The sequence below is a fragment of the Drosophila virilis genome, chromosome 4, assembly GCF_030788295.1.
Source record: "Drosophila virilis strain 15010-1051.87 chromosome 4, Dvir_AGI_RSII-ME, whole genome shotgun sequence".
Classification (NCBI taxonomy): domain Eukaryota; kingdom Metazoa; phylum Arthropoda; class Insecta; order Diptera; family Drosophilidae; genus Drosophila; species Drosophila virilis.
In genome coordinates, this window is record NC_091546.1 from 27,180,131 (window position 1) to 27,200,338 (window position 20,208).

Genomic DNA, 20,208 nt, shown 5'->3' on the forward strand with positions numbered 1-20,208 from the left:
GTGAGGCAGGGTTTGCGGGGCTGCACGTCTAGCAGCTTCCGTAATTTTCGCTGTGAGGTGGTCAACGTAGCTCTCCAGTTCACTTGCCGTATTTATGGTGACGTTGAGCTCTAATGTGTCCTCGAGGCAGGCCCGGTATACTCCCAAGTTAGAGCGCGGCGGGAGCATTTTGCGGATTCCAACTTCCCACTTGGGAGTCTCCTCGAGCTCAATCAGTAATGGGAGGTGATCCGACGTCAGGTCAAGGAGGCTTCGTATTCGCAGCTGTTCCTGTCTGAATCCCTTGTAGAGCCCGAAGTCAAGTGCACTTGGTGTTGCAGTAGCCCTATATGGGTAGCACGTTGCCTCTCCAGTGGCTATGACTTCGATGCCTTCATTCTCAATGGCAGAGAAGAGCGTTCTCCCTCGGGGGCACATGCGGTAGTTTCCCCACCAGCGATGTTTGGCGTTCCAGTCTCCTCCTGCCGCTTTAAATTTAAATAAAATGCTTCTGTATGGTAACTATTTTGTACTGCAGATGTCATGGTTTTTGTGTATGGAATATTTTTCATGACATTTGGCATAGTATTTGCGTGTGGAATATTTTTGGCATACCTCGCGCCGCATTGGACAGCAAAATCAGTATATATAACCCTGCGAAATATATTCTAGTTGTACAGTCTACAGGCAGCCAGTGGTTAACAACTTGCAAATATAGATACTTTAGAGGGTAATTTTTGGGAATTTCATTTATTAATAATAATTTAAATGATATCTTTAAGCTCTCCTAAACATATTTTAAGGGAATTTAAATGTCGAACTTTACGTATTAAAACTAATTTTTTACAAACCTTTTTCCTTACCTTATTTATATATTTTACAGGGTATATATGCCTGTGATAGTCATGTTCCTTTGCCTTTGCCATTTGAATTAATTTTTTTTATGTTAAAAGTAGCAGAAAAAGTGCATTGCTCAACCAATTTCTGAGAGTATCAGCAAAATAGAAATACTAAATAACAACGCGCTGGTCAAAAACATTTCTTCTAAACAAAAAGTACCCAAAGGTAAGTCTTAACATAACTCAAAAAAAAAACATATGAAAAAAATGAATGCAAAAGATACGCAAACAAAAAAAATGTGAGAAATGCGTATTTTTGAGTTCATTTTTTCTTGGTGCGTTGTTCTCTGAGCGCTTAACAAAAAAATCAGTCAAAAAATACAGAAAGTTACAAAGGAAACAACTTTTGTTATAAAGCGTGTCCTGTGGCAAATTTCTTTCTTTTTTTTTTATTCGCTCTGACCCATGCACAGACACAGAGAGACACACTCAAGCGTGTGCTTCTTCTTGTTTCTTTTGCATGGCTTCATCTTGGCATTTTTTTTTTTGCGCTTTTTTGTATTTCTTTCCTTTCCGCTTTCAACGAATTAAATGGCATGAAATTAAAAGTTACTACGAGAATTTTTGTGCTGCATTTGCAGGAAAACGTGAGAAATTATAAGCACAAAAGAGGAAAAGAGGCGGTTGTGGGGCATGCCGCACGCCAAAAAGGAAGCGCCAACATGCGAAAAAATGATAAAATATGAAAGGACATGGAGCGCGTGAGAGAGGGGAGAACGCGGAAGAGAGAGATGGAGAGAGCGGGCGGCTTGGAGCAAAAGAAGACAACAGGCAAATCTGCTTAAATGTCCTGGCGAATTGTAAGCCTTTCATTTCCTTTTCTTTGCTACCCATTCACTGCCCATGCTTGGCAAATTCTTCGGCTTCCTTTCCTAAGTAAGTTGGTTTGTTTGTTTTTCAACTGCCCGCCTTTAGTATATCTGTATATTTATATATATATATTATTTTTTCAACCTTGTGGCAAGAAATTATGAAGCAGCAAAAAATATTTACGACTTATTATTGTCGAGTAATGGTCAGCAGAGGAGTTAAGAACTGAAAATTGGTATGGGACTTGGTGGGCAACCAGACACAGAAAAGAGGACTAATAATAAACAAATAAAACAATACTGTAGAGGCTAATAAAGTTATATACATATATATTGTATTTTATCTAAAAACAAATCTTTTAAATTAAGTTAATATATTTATATATAAGTGAATAAATAAAATTAGAATAACTCAAAGGACGATTGTTAATTATTTAATTCTATTTAATTGTGTTCATTTTTGCCAAAGCTCAATGAATCAATGTCACAGTCTACGTTAATCATTGCACAATAAATGAAAACAGCAAACTTTTTTTTGAAATGTACAAAAACCTATTTGCTCCATTCTTGTGATATGCAAGCCAAATCTTGTTCACATTCCAAGCCATGGTTTTCAGACTTAGTGCTGGAGCAGCGTGATACATCCGTAACCGGGCCCTGGCAAGGGATTTTAAGGTTCGCTTGGTCCCCCAGCTAATTGGCCTACTTCCCCGCTCACCCTTTAACTGACAAGAAGTCTCTGCTAAAGAAAGAGACGGAGACTGCACTGGATTAACCCTTTAGATCTCCCAAAGCGAGTACTTGGAATAGTATAAGAACGAAACAATAGAAAAAAAATTAACAATTAATGCTAAGTATGTTAGTCACCTAATTGTACAGCTGGACTAAGATTCTAAAGCAACAAATGAAAAAGAAATATAAACAAATCAGCTTATAAGCAGTAAGGTATGTTTAAAATAATAGTCTATGTGATGTTGCAGACAAAAACCGATTATCCCTCGAAAAAAAGATAACTGTCCATCTCTATGTGCGTGAATATCTCTAGCTTGACGATAGATCGCAGTTAGATATATGTTTATTACCAGGATGGTATTAACTTTTTTTTCACCTAATTCTGTTTTAACACGGAAGATTGGTTTCACAAAAACCCGTATAAAAAACATGTACAAAAAGACATTATCTCTCAAATTCTCTCTATTCATATTGGATTTTTTGAGAACAAGTTTTCATATTTATTTTATATAACATATATAAACACGCATAGTTATTCAGGAAAAAACATATACAGTCTTAGTTTAAAAGTAATGTAAATTGAATGTATGACAAGTTCGTGAACTAAAAACAATTATGTAAAACAGCTATGCTGTTTACAAAAAGAAAAGGTTGATCAATTTTTAAGGTAGAAAAAATTCAAAATAAAACATTGATAATTGAATGAATATAAAATCTATTTGCATTGTGAACTTTCACAAAATATTAACACATTTCAGTTGCTCTGATAAGTAAATCTGCTCATATGCATAAATCGTTCGTAATATGAACATATTTCGCAAATATTAAATTTGACAAACAAAAATTAAGCCCAAAAGATTTAAAATCGGTTTAAAATCGTCTAAAACAATGTAAAATGGTCTTTTTTTTTTCAAACCGTGTAAAAACAGTATTACTTTTATATTTATAGCTCAGTTCAGCTATATAATAAATTAAATAATTATTATTTTCTGTAAGTTCCACAAGTTAAATTAATTTTGAGACAGTCTTAATTAAATGAAATATGAATACTACCAATATGTTTTATCTTCATCTTGCGCTAGCTACATCTAGCTTAATTTTTTGCTTAAATGGAGCATTTGTTTTAGGTAATTTACTAATTGCTCGTAAATGCTTATTTAATTTTTTTGTAACATCTATTAAAGCATATTTGTTTTCTGGTGCTCATTATTTTACTGTATATATTTCATATAAAAAATTCCACATTTAACGCGGCTGAAAAAGACATTTTTGTAAATATTTCTGAAATTGTATTTTACAACAATTTGTGTCACACGTTATGGTGCTTCTTTTTTGTCACTTTTTATTATTCTAAATCCTTTGGTAACTAAACGCTCTATGTTTGTATTTTTAGTAATATCCTGGCGCTGTCATTTTTACTCCTCTTTTTTTTTGTTTTTTTGTACTTGTTTTTATCTTTTGCGCGCCACGAAATACACTTTTTCAATCATTTACTGATAGATTTTTCGTTGTGGTTTTATTGCCGGCTTCTGGTCGAATGAGCTTGGACAGACGTAGGCGTTGGGAGTGGCACACATAAACACACAGACACATTCACATAGTTCAAAGTGTTGTAAATATTTGTTTTACAACGTTGTTTGCACTTGGTGAAATTTGCAACCATTTTTTATGCGCCAAAACTGACGGTCGTTCGAATTGCGTTTGAGAGTTAGATGCAAGTTTTGGGTGAATTTTGGGGCTAGGGAAAGTGAATATGGTTCTCGGAACTGTTATTGAACTGGGCGGTGGCGGCGGCTTGTTTATTTATTTTTGGCTGCATTTTGACGTGGATTTAGTGCGAGCTATTTTGTTAGCCGTCTCACTAATATTTGATGAGCCTCGAACTGTCTATTTTCCGATGCTCTCAACATATAACAAGGCCACGAAATATAGATATAGATATAGATATAGATATAGATATAGATATAGATATAGATATAGATATAGATATAGATATAGATATAGATATAGATATAGATATAGATATAGATATAGATATAGATATAGATATAGATATAGATATAGCTAAGATATAGATATAGATATAGATATAGATATAGATATAGATATAGATATAGATATAGATATAGCTATAGATCTAGATATAGATATAGATATAGATAGATATAGATATAGATATAGATATAGATATAGATATAGATATAGTTAGATATAGATATAGATATAGATATAGATATAGATATAGATATAGATATAGATATAGATATAGATATAGATATAGATATAGATATAGATATAGATATAGATATAGATATAGATATAGATATAGATATAGATATAGATATAGATATAGATATAGATATAGATATAGATATAGATATAGATATAGATATAGATATAGATATAGATATAGATATAGATATAGATATAGATATAGATATAGATAGATAGATATAGATATAGATATAGATATAGATATAGATATGATATAGATAGATAGATATAGATATAGATATAGATATAGATATAGATATAGATATAGATATAGATATAGATATAGATATAGATATAGATATAGATATAGATATAGATATAGATATAGATATAGATATAGATATAGATATAGATATAGATATAGATATAGATATAGATATAGATATAGATATAGATATAGATATAGATATAGATATAGATATAGATATAGATATAGATATAGATATAGATATAGATATAGATATAGATATAGATATAGATATAGATATAGATATAGATATAGATATAGATATAGATATAGATATAGATATAGATATAGATATAGATATAGATCTAGATATAGATATAGATATAGATATAGATATAGATATAGATATAGATATAGATATAGATATAGATATAGATATAGATATAGATATAGATATAGATATAGATATAGATATAGATATAGATAGTGAAATGCATATGGTATATTTACGAATTCAGTATTATGAAGGTTCAAGCTGACCTCCATCTAAACACACACACACACACACATTTACCCCACCCCACCCCCTTTGCACTGCACCCCTTTGCTGTTGCTAATGGTTGCTGGGCAATTTGATAATGCGCAAAGTCCACACAGTTTAATTGAGTTGGGTTTGGGTTATGCAAAGGAGTTGGGCGTACACGTGGGCGGGGCTCGGTATACGCTGTCTTAGTTCTGGCCAAAAGCTGTCAGGCAACTAAGGCTTAGGCAACGTTTGCCTGCGCGCCTAATTGCATTACGCTAATCCAATAGATTAAGACGCAACTGAGGCAGCGCCTAGCTGCCTGTTGCAAGTTGCCTGTTGACTGTTGCCCTTAGCTTCTGTTGCTGCTTCCCCTTCTCTCTTTCTCTCCCTCTCTCACACTCTCTCCCTCTGTTAACCCCCTTAACCCTGTCTAATGCAATGCAAAACAATAACAAAATTATGCTGGCAGCGGCAGCTGACAAGCTGTCAGTCGAGTTAACCTTAAAAAAAGAACCTAAAAAAGCAGCAGCTGCTGCATTTGCCACCTGATATGCTTTTCTTTTGCCTTAACTTGAGCTATTTTTGTAAAAAATATTTTCTAATTTAATTAGTGGCTGGCATATGCAAATCATGCATAATTTATGAAATGCATATTTGCCACCAAAGGTTTTTGTGCCACATTTTCACATTTGGGGCCGCACGCCATTTGGCCAACTAATTATATGTTGACATGACATTTATTTGACTTGCATAAATTAGCCAATTAGTTGAGTGGCGCAAATGAAGTTAGCTCGCTCGCAGCTTTGTGCCAGGTGTGTAAGTCAAGTATGTGTGTGTGCGTGAATGTTTAAGTGTGTACTTTGCCCCCCCGCAGAAGTTATACGCTCAAGTCGTCGCCTCGACGTCGGGGCGAGGCGGTGCGATGCGTTTCAAGTAATGCGCTAAGCAAGTTGAAAGTTGAATATTTTGAAGTTTATTTTGAACAGTTTGCATAAGTTGAGGCACAGCCAGTCGCAGGTCTAAAAGATGCTAAAATAGTTACTTATCTAAGATAGCTTAACCATTTTAACTAAATATTATTTAACATAAGAATATGCTGTATGTAAATATCAGAGATAAAGCAATTAATCATTTTAGCTATTATTCCCAATATTTCATACATATAAGCATTTGAATACTGAAATGTAGTAAAAAGGGGGCCTATTAAAGTTCGGCAGAAGACGACATCTTCGATAACACAAATATAATGTTGACCATGAGCTTGGGCAGCGTCTCTATATATCAATTCATTGACAATAGAAGTATCGATAACTATCCAATGAATTTCATCGAAAGATGACTCGATTTACTTACAATGTGCGACTGTCAGTCCGTCGATCTGTACAGGGACTTTGAGATCTAAATGCCAAAAATTCAAGCTTACCATAGTTTAGTCATTAAAAACTTTTTAAATTATCGATAAGTCGATCCGTTTATACCAAATCAGGTAATATCGATTTTGGGCGCACCTTTTCAAGCAAACATGGAGCTACTTTATATACTTATATTTTCAAGCAAAGATTTATATATATATGTATATGTATATCAATTTGTAAGTTCTGGGAAAATATGTAAAATTATAGAGTATGCAATTATTTCTTCCTGTTGTGAATACGGTTTTCGTAGCTTTAAAAGATGTCAGAGCTTATAGATTATTTAAACATACTTAGGTCAGATTTAATTAATAGTTACAGATAGTTATAGATTTATTGTTATGGTTATAGATAACTTTCCGTTTTGCCCAACAATTTTTATATTTATATGCGTACTGAAGCAATGTTAATATAATAAACATAAATTAATAAGTGTGCACACACTTGAGTTTGGATTAATAATCGCCTGCACGAAACACAAAACTTGCTACTTAAGTGCGGGCAACACTCAAAGAGGCATTTCCACAGCTTTGGACCAAAGCGTGCGCTTTCTGTGAGTCTGTCTATCTGGGTGTCAGCTGTCTGTCAGCTTGACAAAGCAGCTGGCAGTTAAGGCATACCGCTTCCCCTCGCAACAGATCTGAGCAGACGTGGCAGAAAGGTGAATGCACAACAATTTGGACACAAGTGCAACGCGGCGTATACGCAATGTTGCTGCCATGGCTGAGTGCAATAGCTAAGCGCATGCAGCTAAAAGCCACGCCCACACATTTCCCAGACGACGCTTGTCATCATTAGATTAGAGTGCAGACGCACACACACAAAGAGAGAGAGAGAGAGAGAGAGAGAGACAGAGAGAGCGAGAGATATAGTGAGAAGGGTAGGGGGGGAGGGTAACACAGACTGCGACAAAAATTAAACTGTTGGGCGACTGCGTTTTGCTTGTCAGGATGTGCGTTAAATTGTAAAACAACACACAGCATTGGGGCCAGAGCATGTGGCTAGCAGGATGTGGGGCCGCACTAGGGTGTAGCTGGTAGTAGGGTGTCTGCTGCCAATGCCGGGCTCTGCCTTGCTGTCATGCTGTGGCCAGCTCTCGTTTATTTTTGCGTATTAGACGCAGCTATTTTGTGCTTATTGTTTCCCGACAGAAACAGCCCACAGCCCCTCCAGACTCCACCCTAGCCAGCGACACCACTGCCTAATGCCACGCCCCCAAAGCCCAAAATCAGCCAACATTTCCTTGCTGCTCTTCAAATTGTTAGCCCTGTTATTTTTCGGTTGTTTGGGTTCTTGGTTGTGTTCGCATTGTCAGCTCATTTGTAATTTTTGCGCTACGATTTCAAATTAAGCAACCGGAAATGAGCTGACATTTTGCAGCCAGTGTCCTGTTAGCTGTTGTCCTGGCTGTTATTGTTGTTGCTGTTGTCCTGGCATTGGTTTAACGACGCTTCGAGCTGCATTTAAAGTTGTCCAAAGCACATTTGCTGCTTACTTGTTGTCCATTATGACAATATTAATATTTACATTTTGCCAGCTATTGTCCTGCCACATATCCTTTATGTATGCGACTGTGTGTGTGCGTGTGTGTTTTTACAGCACACATGTTTCCTTTCTCTTGTCGCATGCATTTTGTATTTTCTTGTTTATTGCTTTATATGTTGCCTTCCCCTTTATAATTCATATTAAAGGGATGTCAATATGTTTTCCATAGCTATGCGTGCTTTTTGTCAGTTGATCCTTCATCCTTTGAGTTGTCTTCATTATTGTTTTTACAGCTTAAACGGACGTGGCACAATTACAGTCTAAATCGGCATTTATAAACAGGTTTATTGTAATTTTGTTCAGTTTTTAATAAGGATTAAAATTGGTTTTAGGATTAAAATATTGTAGCTAAGCCTTTGCGTATGATTTCCGATTAGCTTGCTGCGTAAGCAAAATTAATTAAACTAAACGAATTTATGCTCAAATAATTATAAGCCATGTAAAAATGCAATATTTGTTAACCTAATATTTAACCCAATATTTAAAAACATGTATGTATATTATTATTGCGAAAAATACAATTTAAATAAGATATAAATAAATTTATGAATTAGGCTTGTTCTAACTTAACCTTAATATATTTTAATATAAAAAACTACTTTGTAAATACACAAATCTAAAGATTTAAATGGAATTTGTATTGAACTTAACATAGCATTCAATGTCAAAGCGCTGCTAAAATTAGCTAGAATACAGCCTGTTAACTTAACAGTGGACTGCTATGTGAGAAATATCCCCTAAAAGGCACAAATTCGAACTAAAAAGCTTTCGCAAATTACATCACACGCTGTTCACGCTCTCACACAGTCAGCTGTTCGCCGCACTCACAAAATGCCCAAACACGAAGCGCTGTGCGGCCGACTGGTTAAGCACTTCGGCTGCATTCGTTAAGTTGCGAGCGGCGCACGAACGAGCAAAGGGCGACAGCATTGGCGACCGCGGCCCACAGCCGGCGACTGCGACAGGCAGAGGACGACAGCTTCCTGCTGCTGCTGCTTCAGTTACGTTGATAATGTCAAAACGTTTGGTTCGCTGTGCTGCTGCTGCTGCCAGTGCTGCTGCTGCTGCCGCCGCTGATGCTGCTGCTGCTGCCGCTGTCAACGACGCTGCCACGCAAGGACAACAACAAGAAGAGAACAACAACAACGCCAACGAAATATGTTGCACAGGGCGCGTCTGGTGCATAAATAAATAAGAATTAGCGGACGACAACAATTAATAAACAATACAAAGTAAAAATAAAAAATAAAAAATACAGTTGCATTTGCCAAAGGCAACAAATCAAACAAAAACAACCAACAAACAGCTTCAAATGCAGCCAATGGCAATGTGTCAGGAATTGTGAGAATTAATATTTCACTAGAGATTTGTGCGTTTTGGTAACAAACAACGTAAAACTTTTGTTCGGCTTTTACAATATTTTATGCTCTTTACATTATTTTTGGGTAGGGGCCGAACACTGTTTTCTCTGCTTCGCTTTTTTTTGCGTTGCGCGTAAAATTATAAAAAATATGTGAAAAATGCGCAACAACAACAACAAAGAGAGAAATAACAATAACAACTTTTGGGCATTCACGTAGGATAGCACGGTCCGGTTTCGGTCTCGGTCTCGGTCTCGGTCTCGGTCTCGGTCTCGCATTTGATACCGGTTCAAGTCTCAGTCTCACAGTCGGTCACAAAGTTCAAATCCCACGTCGACGACGACGCCGTGTGTGTGTGTGTGTGTGCGGAATGTGTGTGTTTTTACACAGGACTGCAACCGGCGAGCGTTGTGTAACACTGTAACGTGCTAAATTTATTAATTTAGACTGCAAATAATCAAAGGCAACAACAACAATAATGCAAACAATTTGTTAGGCCCCAAAGGTAAGCGGCTATCAGAATAAGTTTTGGCTTTTTATTTGGCATCTCATTTAGCTTATAGAAATATTAAATGAGTCGAGTACGCCAACTTAAATATTATCAATAATATCTACAGTTAGAGGTAATATTAAAAATGTTGCAAGGGTCGAGCTATAATTCTTATGTGCTTTGAATAAATGTTAAGGGACAATTAAAAGCATATTAAGAATTTTAATAAATATTTCAAAGTCATTTGAGAACTTAAGAATACAACTAAAATATGCCTGAGAACTTGAAGAAAATTAAACCCCTTAAGCAAATATGAAGCAAATAATAGAAAAATGCCCACGAATTCAATTAACAAATCTCAAAATCTCTGAGAGCTTACCATAAATATGAATAATTTATTAAATGAATGAGCATATCAAAATAAGAGATTATAACAAATATGAGAAACAATTGATGAAATTCCCAAGCAGTTGAGAACTTATCAGTAATAAGCGATGCTAAAGAGCTTGTTTGTACAAAGCAATTGGTTTCGGCATAGGTAAATTCTAAATTTAATTTATTAATTTAATCAGGAATAGCATCTACAATTACTTAAAAGCTCTATTGTTTTGTCAAAGCCAGCCTGCAAATTCGCATAAAATGTGTGTATATAAATTATAGACCGACAACTTTGCGTATGAGTGATAAACAATGCCCGTGATTAATCTAAGCTGCATTAATTTGTTAGCATAAATAGAGACAAGCTTGTCGTATGCGTAATGTGCAAGAAATTAATTTTGCCAAATAATAGAGAGCGACACAAACATTTGGCAATTTAAGCAAATCAATTTGAAATCAATTTAATGTCGCATATTTATGCATAAATTGTACGCATCTATTTCTAGAGAACTGAAAAGTTTTGCAGCTTTTATATTAAATACATTTATTGATATCACATGAAATCAAGCTGAAAATAAATATAATATTTTGAGAGTTCTTTTGTGGAAATCTTATTTTTCTGTTTAATGTTTGGAATATCTCATGTAAATTTGTTCCATTTCATTATTATTTTTATAAGAAAATGGAAAAGCTCATGTTTATAAAATTTTGTTACACAAAAATGCTCTTAATATTAATTTTTTTCTTTTCATAATTCTTTTATAATTAGATAATACAAATTGGTTTTACTTTATTAAATTTATTTATTAAAATGGTTAATTTTCTTGATAAGTCGGGCTTTTTTTAATCAAGTTTATGAAGAGCAAATGTTTTTCTTTTTTCAATATTTAACTTTTTTATTTTAATCAATGATTGGCAACTTTTTCCATTCCTGCGCATAGTAAAAAAAACGTTTACATGCCGCTTTGCAAGCAGCTAGACTTGTAAACACCTTCGGATAACAATTGTCGCCAGGTTGTAGCGCTTCGCAGGCAGCATTTCCATAGTAGAACTTTTTCACATTTCCATCATAGCTTTGACAATCGACAGGGTTTGATTTTTCCAATTCTTTAAAGCAAAAACATTCGTTGCAGGCATAAGTGCCAAAAACTAGATAGTTATAAATTATATTTAAATATTTAACACGTTTTTAGTGAGATTTTAATTACCTGTGGGCCAACCAAGCAACAACACTATGATAAACATTTTCCAAGAGAAACAAAATAGCTAAGTGGCACGCCAATTAGAAATACAATCCAATTGGATGCGATATTAGACAAGGTGTGCCAATTGGAAGTGCTTACTAGTTAGTTTATGGAACTCTCCAAAAAGCTTAGGTCTTATTATGAATTATTGTTTTAGTGTTATGGATAACTAAATTATTTATGCTTTAATTGCATATAAATCATGTTAATACAATATTTTTGCTTTTACTATTTCTCGTACTTATTAAAATTATTTATACAGTTGCCTTATTCCCCATTCGTGTGTCTTTAGTTAAAAGTCGCCGTGCGTCTAACAATATAGAAACTTGATTAATTTCTAGTAGAAATATTATACCCTTTTTTTTAAAGTAATAATAATTTAAAACTGTTTAAGAGATGTGTTATAGTATATTTTTTCAAAAGAAGCGCAGTCGAAATACATCGAAAGATATAATTTAAAACAAAAGTGTGTTTTATTTTTGTTTTTAATCAATCTCGATAATCGAGCCAGCCAGAAAGGTCGCCCAAGCCAGCTTTGAAAAGGCTCGAAAATTATTTGAAAAAGCGTGTTGAAGGTATCTGACGAGTGTTCAAAAGTAAATCCCTAAATTTACTTCAGAACTATGATCGAGCTCGGTTACAGTTGTATTAAAGCTTATTTAGAGCTTTTTTGTAGTGCCTAGTAATGCCCTGGAGCTACTTTAAAGCTGCTTAAGAAACAATCTCAAATGTATCTAAGAACTGCAGTAGGATAGTAATGTCACATTATCGATGTCTAGCATACACGGTCACACTGGCGAAGTCTTTTACTTTGCTGGTCATTAGTAGTACCCGACGTATAAAGATTATGTCTACGTAAAGCAAAGAGTCACTAAAATATTCATTGAAATTGTGACAAGTATTCAGCTAAAGAGTGTTGTTTCAGACTAGGACTGCCTTATAGATTTGTTTTTGGGATTTGTTGAAACTGTTTAGAGCTTAGGACAGCCTTAACTATTCCGGGTATACTTTTGGATGTCAATATATAAACAAACCTTGCCTGAGCTAAGAGATTATTCTAGTAATTTCTCAATGTCACTTCATACAAAATATTATATCTTTATCTTCCAGTTAAATAATTTATGCTCTATAACCAAGCTATAACAAAAAGCGGCATCTATAAACTATTTATAACAAGTTTAAGCACAGTTTGTTGCCCAATTTTCAAATATTTAATTTGTGAGCCGTGCCAACTTTTCACTTTTCAGTTACAACGTTTTCAATTAACCCGTTTGCATATAGTAAAACGAATTTTGGCTGGACAAAAATACACCGATTGCAGCCCCTGACCTACTTTAATCAACAATACATTCTTGTGGCCTTTCGACAAAAAAAAAAAATGTGCTTCTTGTTTTTACATGTTGCCGGTTTGCTTTTTTGTTTTATTGTGTTCTTTTCTATTATTCTTGCTTGTTGTTATTGTTATTTTTGGGGTTAACCCGAAAACAAGCAAATTGGGTTTCGACGGCGTTTGCCATTGTGTTTAGCCCAATGTTTGCGTTTTTTTATACTTTTACTTTTTGCCTTCGAACAAATTCGAACGTTAAATAATCTTTCATTTCGGCAACCTTGTTGTGCCAGAGTTGTCAAAAGAGAAAAAACGATAGAAAAAAAATGTTGTAAAATATTGTATGACACACACAAATTTATTGAGCTCAAAAATATCAAAAAGTTTGTTCAAATTTTGGAAAAAGCCAAACGCAACGCCGAATCGCCTGGATCTAATAGAATGGCCCAAAGCAGCCCCATTCCCAGCAGCAGGCGCACCTGTTGGGCACAAAATAAAAAGGCGGACAGCAGCCGCAATCGCAGCAGCCGCAGCGTTCCATGCTTGGCAGAACTGGGCCGCAAGGCCCGCTCGTAAGGTGATAGGAGACAACACCGCAGGCCGTTTGACCACAGCAGCATGATCCACAGGGAGCGCAGGATCCGCATGGAGCACAGGCTCCCCCGCCACAGGGGCCGCACGGACCACACGGTCCGCACGAACCGCACGAGTTGCACGGACCGCACGTGCCGCACGAGCCGCACGGCCCGCATGGTCCGCACGAGTTGCACGGTCCGCACGAGTTGCACTGTCCGCACGGGCTGCAGCAGGGCGCACAACGAGTCCCACGGGAACTCTTGCAGGATCCACGGCGGGGGCCCATGCAGGATCCACAGCCCCCGCCAGTTCCGCATTTGGAGGAGCAGCCCATTTAACGTTTTACCTCTCGTCTGCCAAGCACCTGTGTTGTGAAGTACTTTCCGGCGTTATTCTTGCGGTTTTCCTCTTTTGCAAATAAGCCACGCAAAAAATGTGCTAAATATGGCAGGCAATTTGCAACTGCCTCGGTAATATTTAGCACCTTCTTTGGCTTCGATTGGCAAAACACTTTGACCAGGATTTTTTTAAACAGTTTTTTGTCCAATTTTAATATTTTCCAAAATCTATCAATCTGACACTGAACAAATGACATTTGACATTTGACGCCAGGTTGACTTCGGACAGTCGCCTCTGCCCCTCTTCCGCCCGCACGTGCTTATCCAGGTGCCCCATAGGGGCAACCTTAATAGCTGTCACTGTGCTCTAACCTCAAAGCTGCAACATCTAACCTCAAAACTGCAGCAGCAGGCAGAAGCTTACCTCAAAGCTGCACACGCCTGCCAACTATTAAATGTCATTTAAATTTGTATTTACCCTTGCGGTCGCCTATTTGGCTTTTCCCAAGACAACTGCAACTCCTTTCACCTTTAACTGCCCCACCCCGGAGCACGTCTACATGGCAGCCAAGCCACACGAGTGAATCGAGCGACCCGCATTCAAAGGCCGGACTCGGTTTTTGGGCATGCCGCTGCGGTTGGTTGGGTCAGTGGGGCTAATGTAATTGATTGTCTGGGCCTGGCTGAGCAAGACCTGAAAGTGCACTACGGCAAGTGCGAAAAAAAGCTGTAACATAGATTGTCTAGTGGTCCTTCTGGGCGCAAGTGTGTGCGATTTTTGCATACCAACTGCGTGCGAGGCTGCACAGTGGTTGGCATTTGAGAATTTCTAAAGGTTTCATATATCAATGTTTTAATTTGTCATTAAACTATTAATTGAGGCAGCTGAAAGGGTGCCTGAACCTTCATGCCAAATGGAATTAGGTTTGATTAGGTTGTTACTTAACACAATTTATATCAAGGTAACAATATAATTCTTTAGCTAAGATATTTATAGAAATATGTTTGAGAAAAACAAAAATATTATAATTTATAGGTATTAGTTTCTTAGAGTTGCTTAAATAAAAATAATTTTAATTTGATTTGGACAAAAGTTGGTCATTGTCTAAAGATTTTGTTATTCAAATAAATTTAGAAAAATATAATATTTAAATAAAGCTACTATTTACAAGCAATTACAAACGCTCTCAATCATAGTTTCCATAAAGAATACTCTTTTTAAAACTAAATTAAAATATAATACTATCAGAGAATATCGAACACAATTCTTGTCAATTTCGACGTCAATTTCAAGTCAATTTCCAACTGCAACCACTGTGCCTGGTTGTTGGATTAATTTCACTTTAGCATGCCTCGGTTTTTAGCATATTTTTTCATTTTTTTTTTCCTGCGCTATGTGCGAGATTTTCGTGGATTTCAACAGGGCTTGGCAAGATTTACGAAATGGTCTGGCCTAGTCTGGAGTGGGCTGGTCTGGTCTGGCCTGGGTTGCCCGGTTGCCTGCCTGGTTTGCTCTCGACCTGTCGCTGAGATTTCAATTGTACAAGCCGGCGTCGCTGGGCATGTCAACAGCTGTCACGAGTTACGGCGCTGACGACGAGCTCTGTCTATGAAAATGGATTTCATTCGAATTCCTTTTTCGGTCCAAGCAACACCTAAAGCACAGCCACAACAACAACCAATAGACACACACATACACCCACACACAAATTTCCATATACGTTTCGTCTCCAAATTGGTTTAAATACAAATTCCAGATTTTCTCCCGGTTTTCCATTGCAATTTTAACTCAAAAACCAATAGGAAAAAGCAAGAATGTGTGGAGGTTGGGCCTGCGCTTCATATGGCATCGCCTGCAACAATCATCGGTTGTCCAATATGCGCTACACAGGTCGTTGTTTTGCGCCCACGCCCTGTGGCATCTTTGATAATTGCTCGGCCTGCGGTGGCGGTTGTGGAGGGTGTTGCGGTTGGTAGTAAATGTTGAAATAAACGCTGGTAAGATGTGTGATCAAATATACATACGTACATGTTAGTACAGCAAATTTAACAGGAGCTGCAGATTTTTTTTTTTTAAATCAATGTTGGCGTTGACTTCGTAATCCCGCATGGAAATGGGGAAAATATTGTTAAATCATGAAACGAGTCTAGTTGTTGCCAGCCAACATCTCACACCAAAATTTTACAGTTCCAACAGTAAGTTTCTCAGATAAAGCTAATATTGCATATACATTATTCTCATTATATCCATTAGCCAAAATCAATCAATAGTCGAGATGTGCGGCGGCTGGGCTTGTGCGTCATATAGTTTGGCCTGCAATAATCCACCTTTGTCCACTTTGCGTTATACGGGCCGAGAGTTCATACCCACGCCTTGTGGGCCACATGACAAATGCTTTGCCAATGACACTAGTCGATCCCGGGGCAATTGTATGCGGCCGCAAAATATACCAGTCGAAATGAATCCGTGCTTGGATCTAACCAAAGCTGAGAACACTGAACGGGTTGAATCTGATGTCGCCAAGCATGCCAAAGACAACTGGAAACTGGCGTACACAAAAGTCAAATGCACTTCAGCAGAAGATGGTTCTAAGAAAAAAGACTGAAAAACAACTTTACACAACACCTTGCTTCAGCAATAAATTTGCCATGCTTTATACTAAAATAAACCATTTTTTAAACTTTGGTGCAAGATATGGAAGAGAAACCATTGAGTATTTCGATAGTCAATGTTTGGTTGAGTATTTTGTTGCAAAACTGAATCTCATGGCTATCCCCGGGTTTTAGCGTTGTGCCCGATTTTTAGAAATGAATCAAACCATAGAATGTATTTCAAGAATAATCTGCCCATTGACTGAACTTCGATGGAAGTGTGGCATTAAGGTACGCTTGCACTTAAACCATCCCACAATTTTTATAGTATTTCCGTGCAACAAATATATAGAAACATTTAGGCCATGTATTGCAATGGTGCTCAACTCTCTTGAATTGTTCATTACGTGCTATGGGACAAACAAAAAGCGAGCTATTGAATTTTTTCTGCATCTTATTTACAAACCAAAACAAATAACTTTTGCAGATTTACAGAAAATAAACCGAAAAAAAATGTCCGCCGTGTTCCTACGCAAGCATACAGAATAAAATGGTTATTGACTGGAATTGTCTTGTGGACAGTCTTTTTGGTGAGGGACTAGTAGAAGGGTCCAAAACATCCACATTCACCGCAGCAGCAGCATCGATTGGGTGCACAGGTCCAGGGACCACAGGGCGGGCAAGGACCACAACAGCAATTATTGTAATTCATCGCGGGCAAAGCGGGTCCGACCGGGCCATATGCCAGCGCATATGAAACGCTTCCACAGGGGCCACAGCACATTTTCTTCAATTGAAATCTAGCTTAAACTGGAACATACCGAATTTTATGTATTACGCAGCTAATAAGAGACTTATAGGACTTACCAACAAATTTGAATAGACAACTACTTGCGTTTGGAATGCGAGCGAAGATTTTTTTTCGTTTCTGTTATTTTTCGGTGTTACTGTTTAGGCGAGAGACGAAAATATAATAGCACTTGGAGCAGTATGTAGCCTAAGCATCGACTGCTTTAAGGAATTTCAATTCAATGCCAACTTGATTTGTGCTCACGAAAAAAATAAACACTTTCAAACTGCAACGAAATATCGATCAAGAGTTTCGCATGTCGAAAGGTTTGCTTCTTTTTTTCGTTTTAGCACAAATTTCACACATCAATGATTTAACACCGAGACGAGCGACACATAAAAAATAGAGAGAGATATAAAAAAAAAAAAAATAGGAAAAACAGAAAATAACAGTTATCTTTAGAAAGCCGAACATTAAATACTCTCACAGCTATAGGATAAGGCAAATTTATAGATTATCAATCGGTTATTTCTACAGAAACAGAATTATATAATGAGTTAGTCGATGTTATTAACAGATAATAACAGACTTTATATACTTATTTCAACTATCGATCGACAATTTCTTTAGAATCACACTTTTATGGATTATCCGATGAAGTTAACGGTAGCAATTAAAATGATTATCGATTATCATCATTAGGTTATTTCCACAGAGCTTCAATTATATAATGAATCGAATGATAATATTATTAATATTGATAATATTGATGATTATCGAACTATATACAATAATTATACATAACAGAAGGTAAAATAATTATTATTATTATATAGTTGGCTGCTTTGAGGTGCAGCGTAGAAAGGTCGCCAGAACCATCATTATATAATTATAATCGAAATAGCTGCAGAATTATATAATAAGCTTATCGATCATGTTAACAGAAGCAATTATGCAAAATATCGATTATAATATATCGATTATATATATAGAAATACAACTATATATTCACTTCTCCGTTGATATCAAGATAAACTCTCAAACAGAAGCGTTTATAAATAATATCGATAATTATCGCTATCGGTAGTAGGCGCTCTACTTTATGTACTTCCTATGATTATAAGATATCCCTTGCACATAGCAGCAGTCTACTAAAGCTCTAAAAGAGACTCATTCGACTGATCGTTAAGCGTTTTGCATAATGCTGCGATCCGGCCTGCAACAAAAAGACGAATCTACATAAAGACTCTTTTCGTTAATAATTTCAATGGTTCGTCGAATTCCTGATGCTAATCGAGTATATATAAATGAGCTGGCTTTCGAGACATCCGCTTGAATGCGTTGCACATTTAATGACAAAGTTATAAAACCCTTAGCATTGAGTATAAAAATTGAATTTCTCTAAACGAGAAAATAGCGCAACAGTTTTGCCCCATAGCAAAAGTAAGAAATCATTGAAACATGTCTAAAAAAAAAATAAATAAAATCAAAAAGAAAAGAAAAGGGAAAAGGAGAACTCCATAAAATGCCAGAGCAAAGTGGATGGCAAAGGATTTCGCTTACCGTGCGCCTGCAGCTCAGAGAGCTGCAGGATTCGCCTCGACTCCTCTAAAACTGGGGCAAAGTCGAAGTCAACCCACAGACGGCAGCCATGAAAGTCTATTAGACTCAACGAAGCAACCTTAACGTCATTTCAGCTCGATGGGGGTTAATGTCTATGTGTGTACAAGACTGTGTGTGTGTGTGTGTGTGGCACATCACAGGACACGACAAGCTACCTAACTTGACTGTCTATATCTATATACATATGTGTGTGTCTGTGTGTTGTGATTCACAAAAGCTGACAAGCTCATCGATGCCTGAACATTAGCTAAACATAAATTATACAGATGACTGCACAACAATTGAGGCGTTTATTATAATGTGTGTTCACACTTGAAGCTTTCAAAAGACCAGCGCGGGGCAAAGGTAAATTTTAGGGGATAGACGGGTGGTTGGAGGAAAGTGGAGCTTAAAAGTGCAGACTGGAGATAAAGTGGAAATTGTAGACCTAATTTTTCTGTCTACTTTAAGTCAAAGGAACAATATGTTTGCAGGCGCAGTTAAGCCAATGGGCCGCTCCAGAAGATATATCTATTGTGTACAATTCAAGGTAGGCAGTGAAAGCAAGCTGTTATTCCTGGAATTACAATACCAAACAAACAACGAACCAGAAAAGAAATAAGCTCATGCTAAAAGAAAATACATATAGATTTTAAAAATCAATTCACTTTTCCATCAATTGCTGACGCACATGAGAGGCTAAAGACAAGACTTCTGATACTAAAAGGAAATATGCTCTGTATGACGTGAACAAAACAAAGTAAAAGGCATTGACTTTGATTCGAGAGCATTATGTTTAAAACTATACACCTATACAATTAGTTATATTATTATTATTATTATTTTTATTGTTATTATTATTTTTATTAATTTTATTATTATTGTTATTATTTATATTGTTATAATAATGATTATTATTAGTACTATTACTACTATATTATTAAAAAAAAACAGCCAAATAAGACTGCATGCCAATTTATAATTCATAAATATATATCACATGCCAATAGTAATTCTACTTAATACATACATTTAAAATAATACAAATATAAATAAATATATGGGATAAACCTAATCAAGAAAATAGTAGAATTAAAATTAAGGTGACATATATTTTTTTTCTTAAAGCTCAAATTTCTCTTTGATT

The 20,208-nt window shown here is 36.1% G+C and overlaps 5 protein-coding genes across 7 annotated transcripts in view; 3 read left to right on the plus strand and 2 right to left on the minus strand.

The window, feature by feature from the left end:
- beat-Ib (beaten path Ib) overlaps window positions 1-20,208 on the minus strand; it is a 189,186-nt gene that overhangs the window by 121,223 nt on the left and 47,755 nt on the right. The gene's annotated exons all lie outside the window — the stretch shown is intronic.
- beat-Ic (beaten path Ic) overlaps window positions 9,064-20,208 on the plus strand; it is a 59,166-nt gene continuing 48,021 nt past the window's right edge. The window contains exon 1 of the mRNA XM_002057502.4: window positions 9,064-10,229. The gene's annotated coding sequence lies outside the window, so the exon portion shown is untranslated. The remainder of the gene's footprint in view (window positions 10,230-20,208) is intronic.
- LOC26530843 (uncharacterized) lies at window positions 15,702-16,174 on the plus strand. The gene is made up of 2 exons (XM_015169888.3): window positions 15,702-16,075; window positions 16,131-16,174. The coding sequence occupies exon 1, from the start codon at window positions 15,893-15,895 to the stop codon at window positions 16,052-16,054; it is 162 nt and encodes a 53-aa protein (XP_015025374.1). The 5' UTR covers window positions 15,702-15,892; the 3' UTR covers window positions 16,055-16,075; window positions 16,131-16,174.
- On the plus strand, window positions 15,934-17,480 carry LOC6634173 (uncharacterized). Of its 2 annotated transcripts, none has more exons than XM_070209125.1 (2): window positions 15,934-16,075; window positions 16,332-17,480. In XM_070209125.1, the coding sequence occupies exon 2, from the start codon at window positions 16,354-16,356 to the stop codon at window positions 16,681-16,683; it is 330 nt and encodes a 109-aa protein (XP_070065226.1). In that variant the 5' UTR covers window positions 15,934-16,075; window positions 16,332-16,353; the 3' UTR covers window positions 16,684-17,480. The 2 variants fall into 2 exon arrangements, with proteins under 2 accessions (XP_070065226.1, XP_070065225.1); XM_070209124.1 differs by lacking the exon at window positions 15,934-16,075 and adding an exon at window positions 16,132-16,273.
- Window positions 17,106-17,453, minus strand: LOC6634172 (male-specific sperm protein Mst84Dc). The gene has a single exon (XM_002057503.4). It carries the CDS (start codon window positions 17,451-17,453, stop codon window positions 17,268-17,270), a length of 186 nt encoding a protein of 61 aa, XP_002057539.1. The 3' UTR covers window positions 17,106-17,267.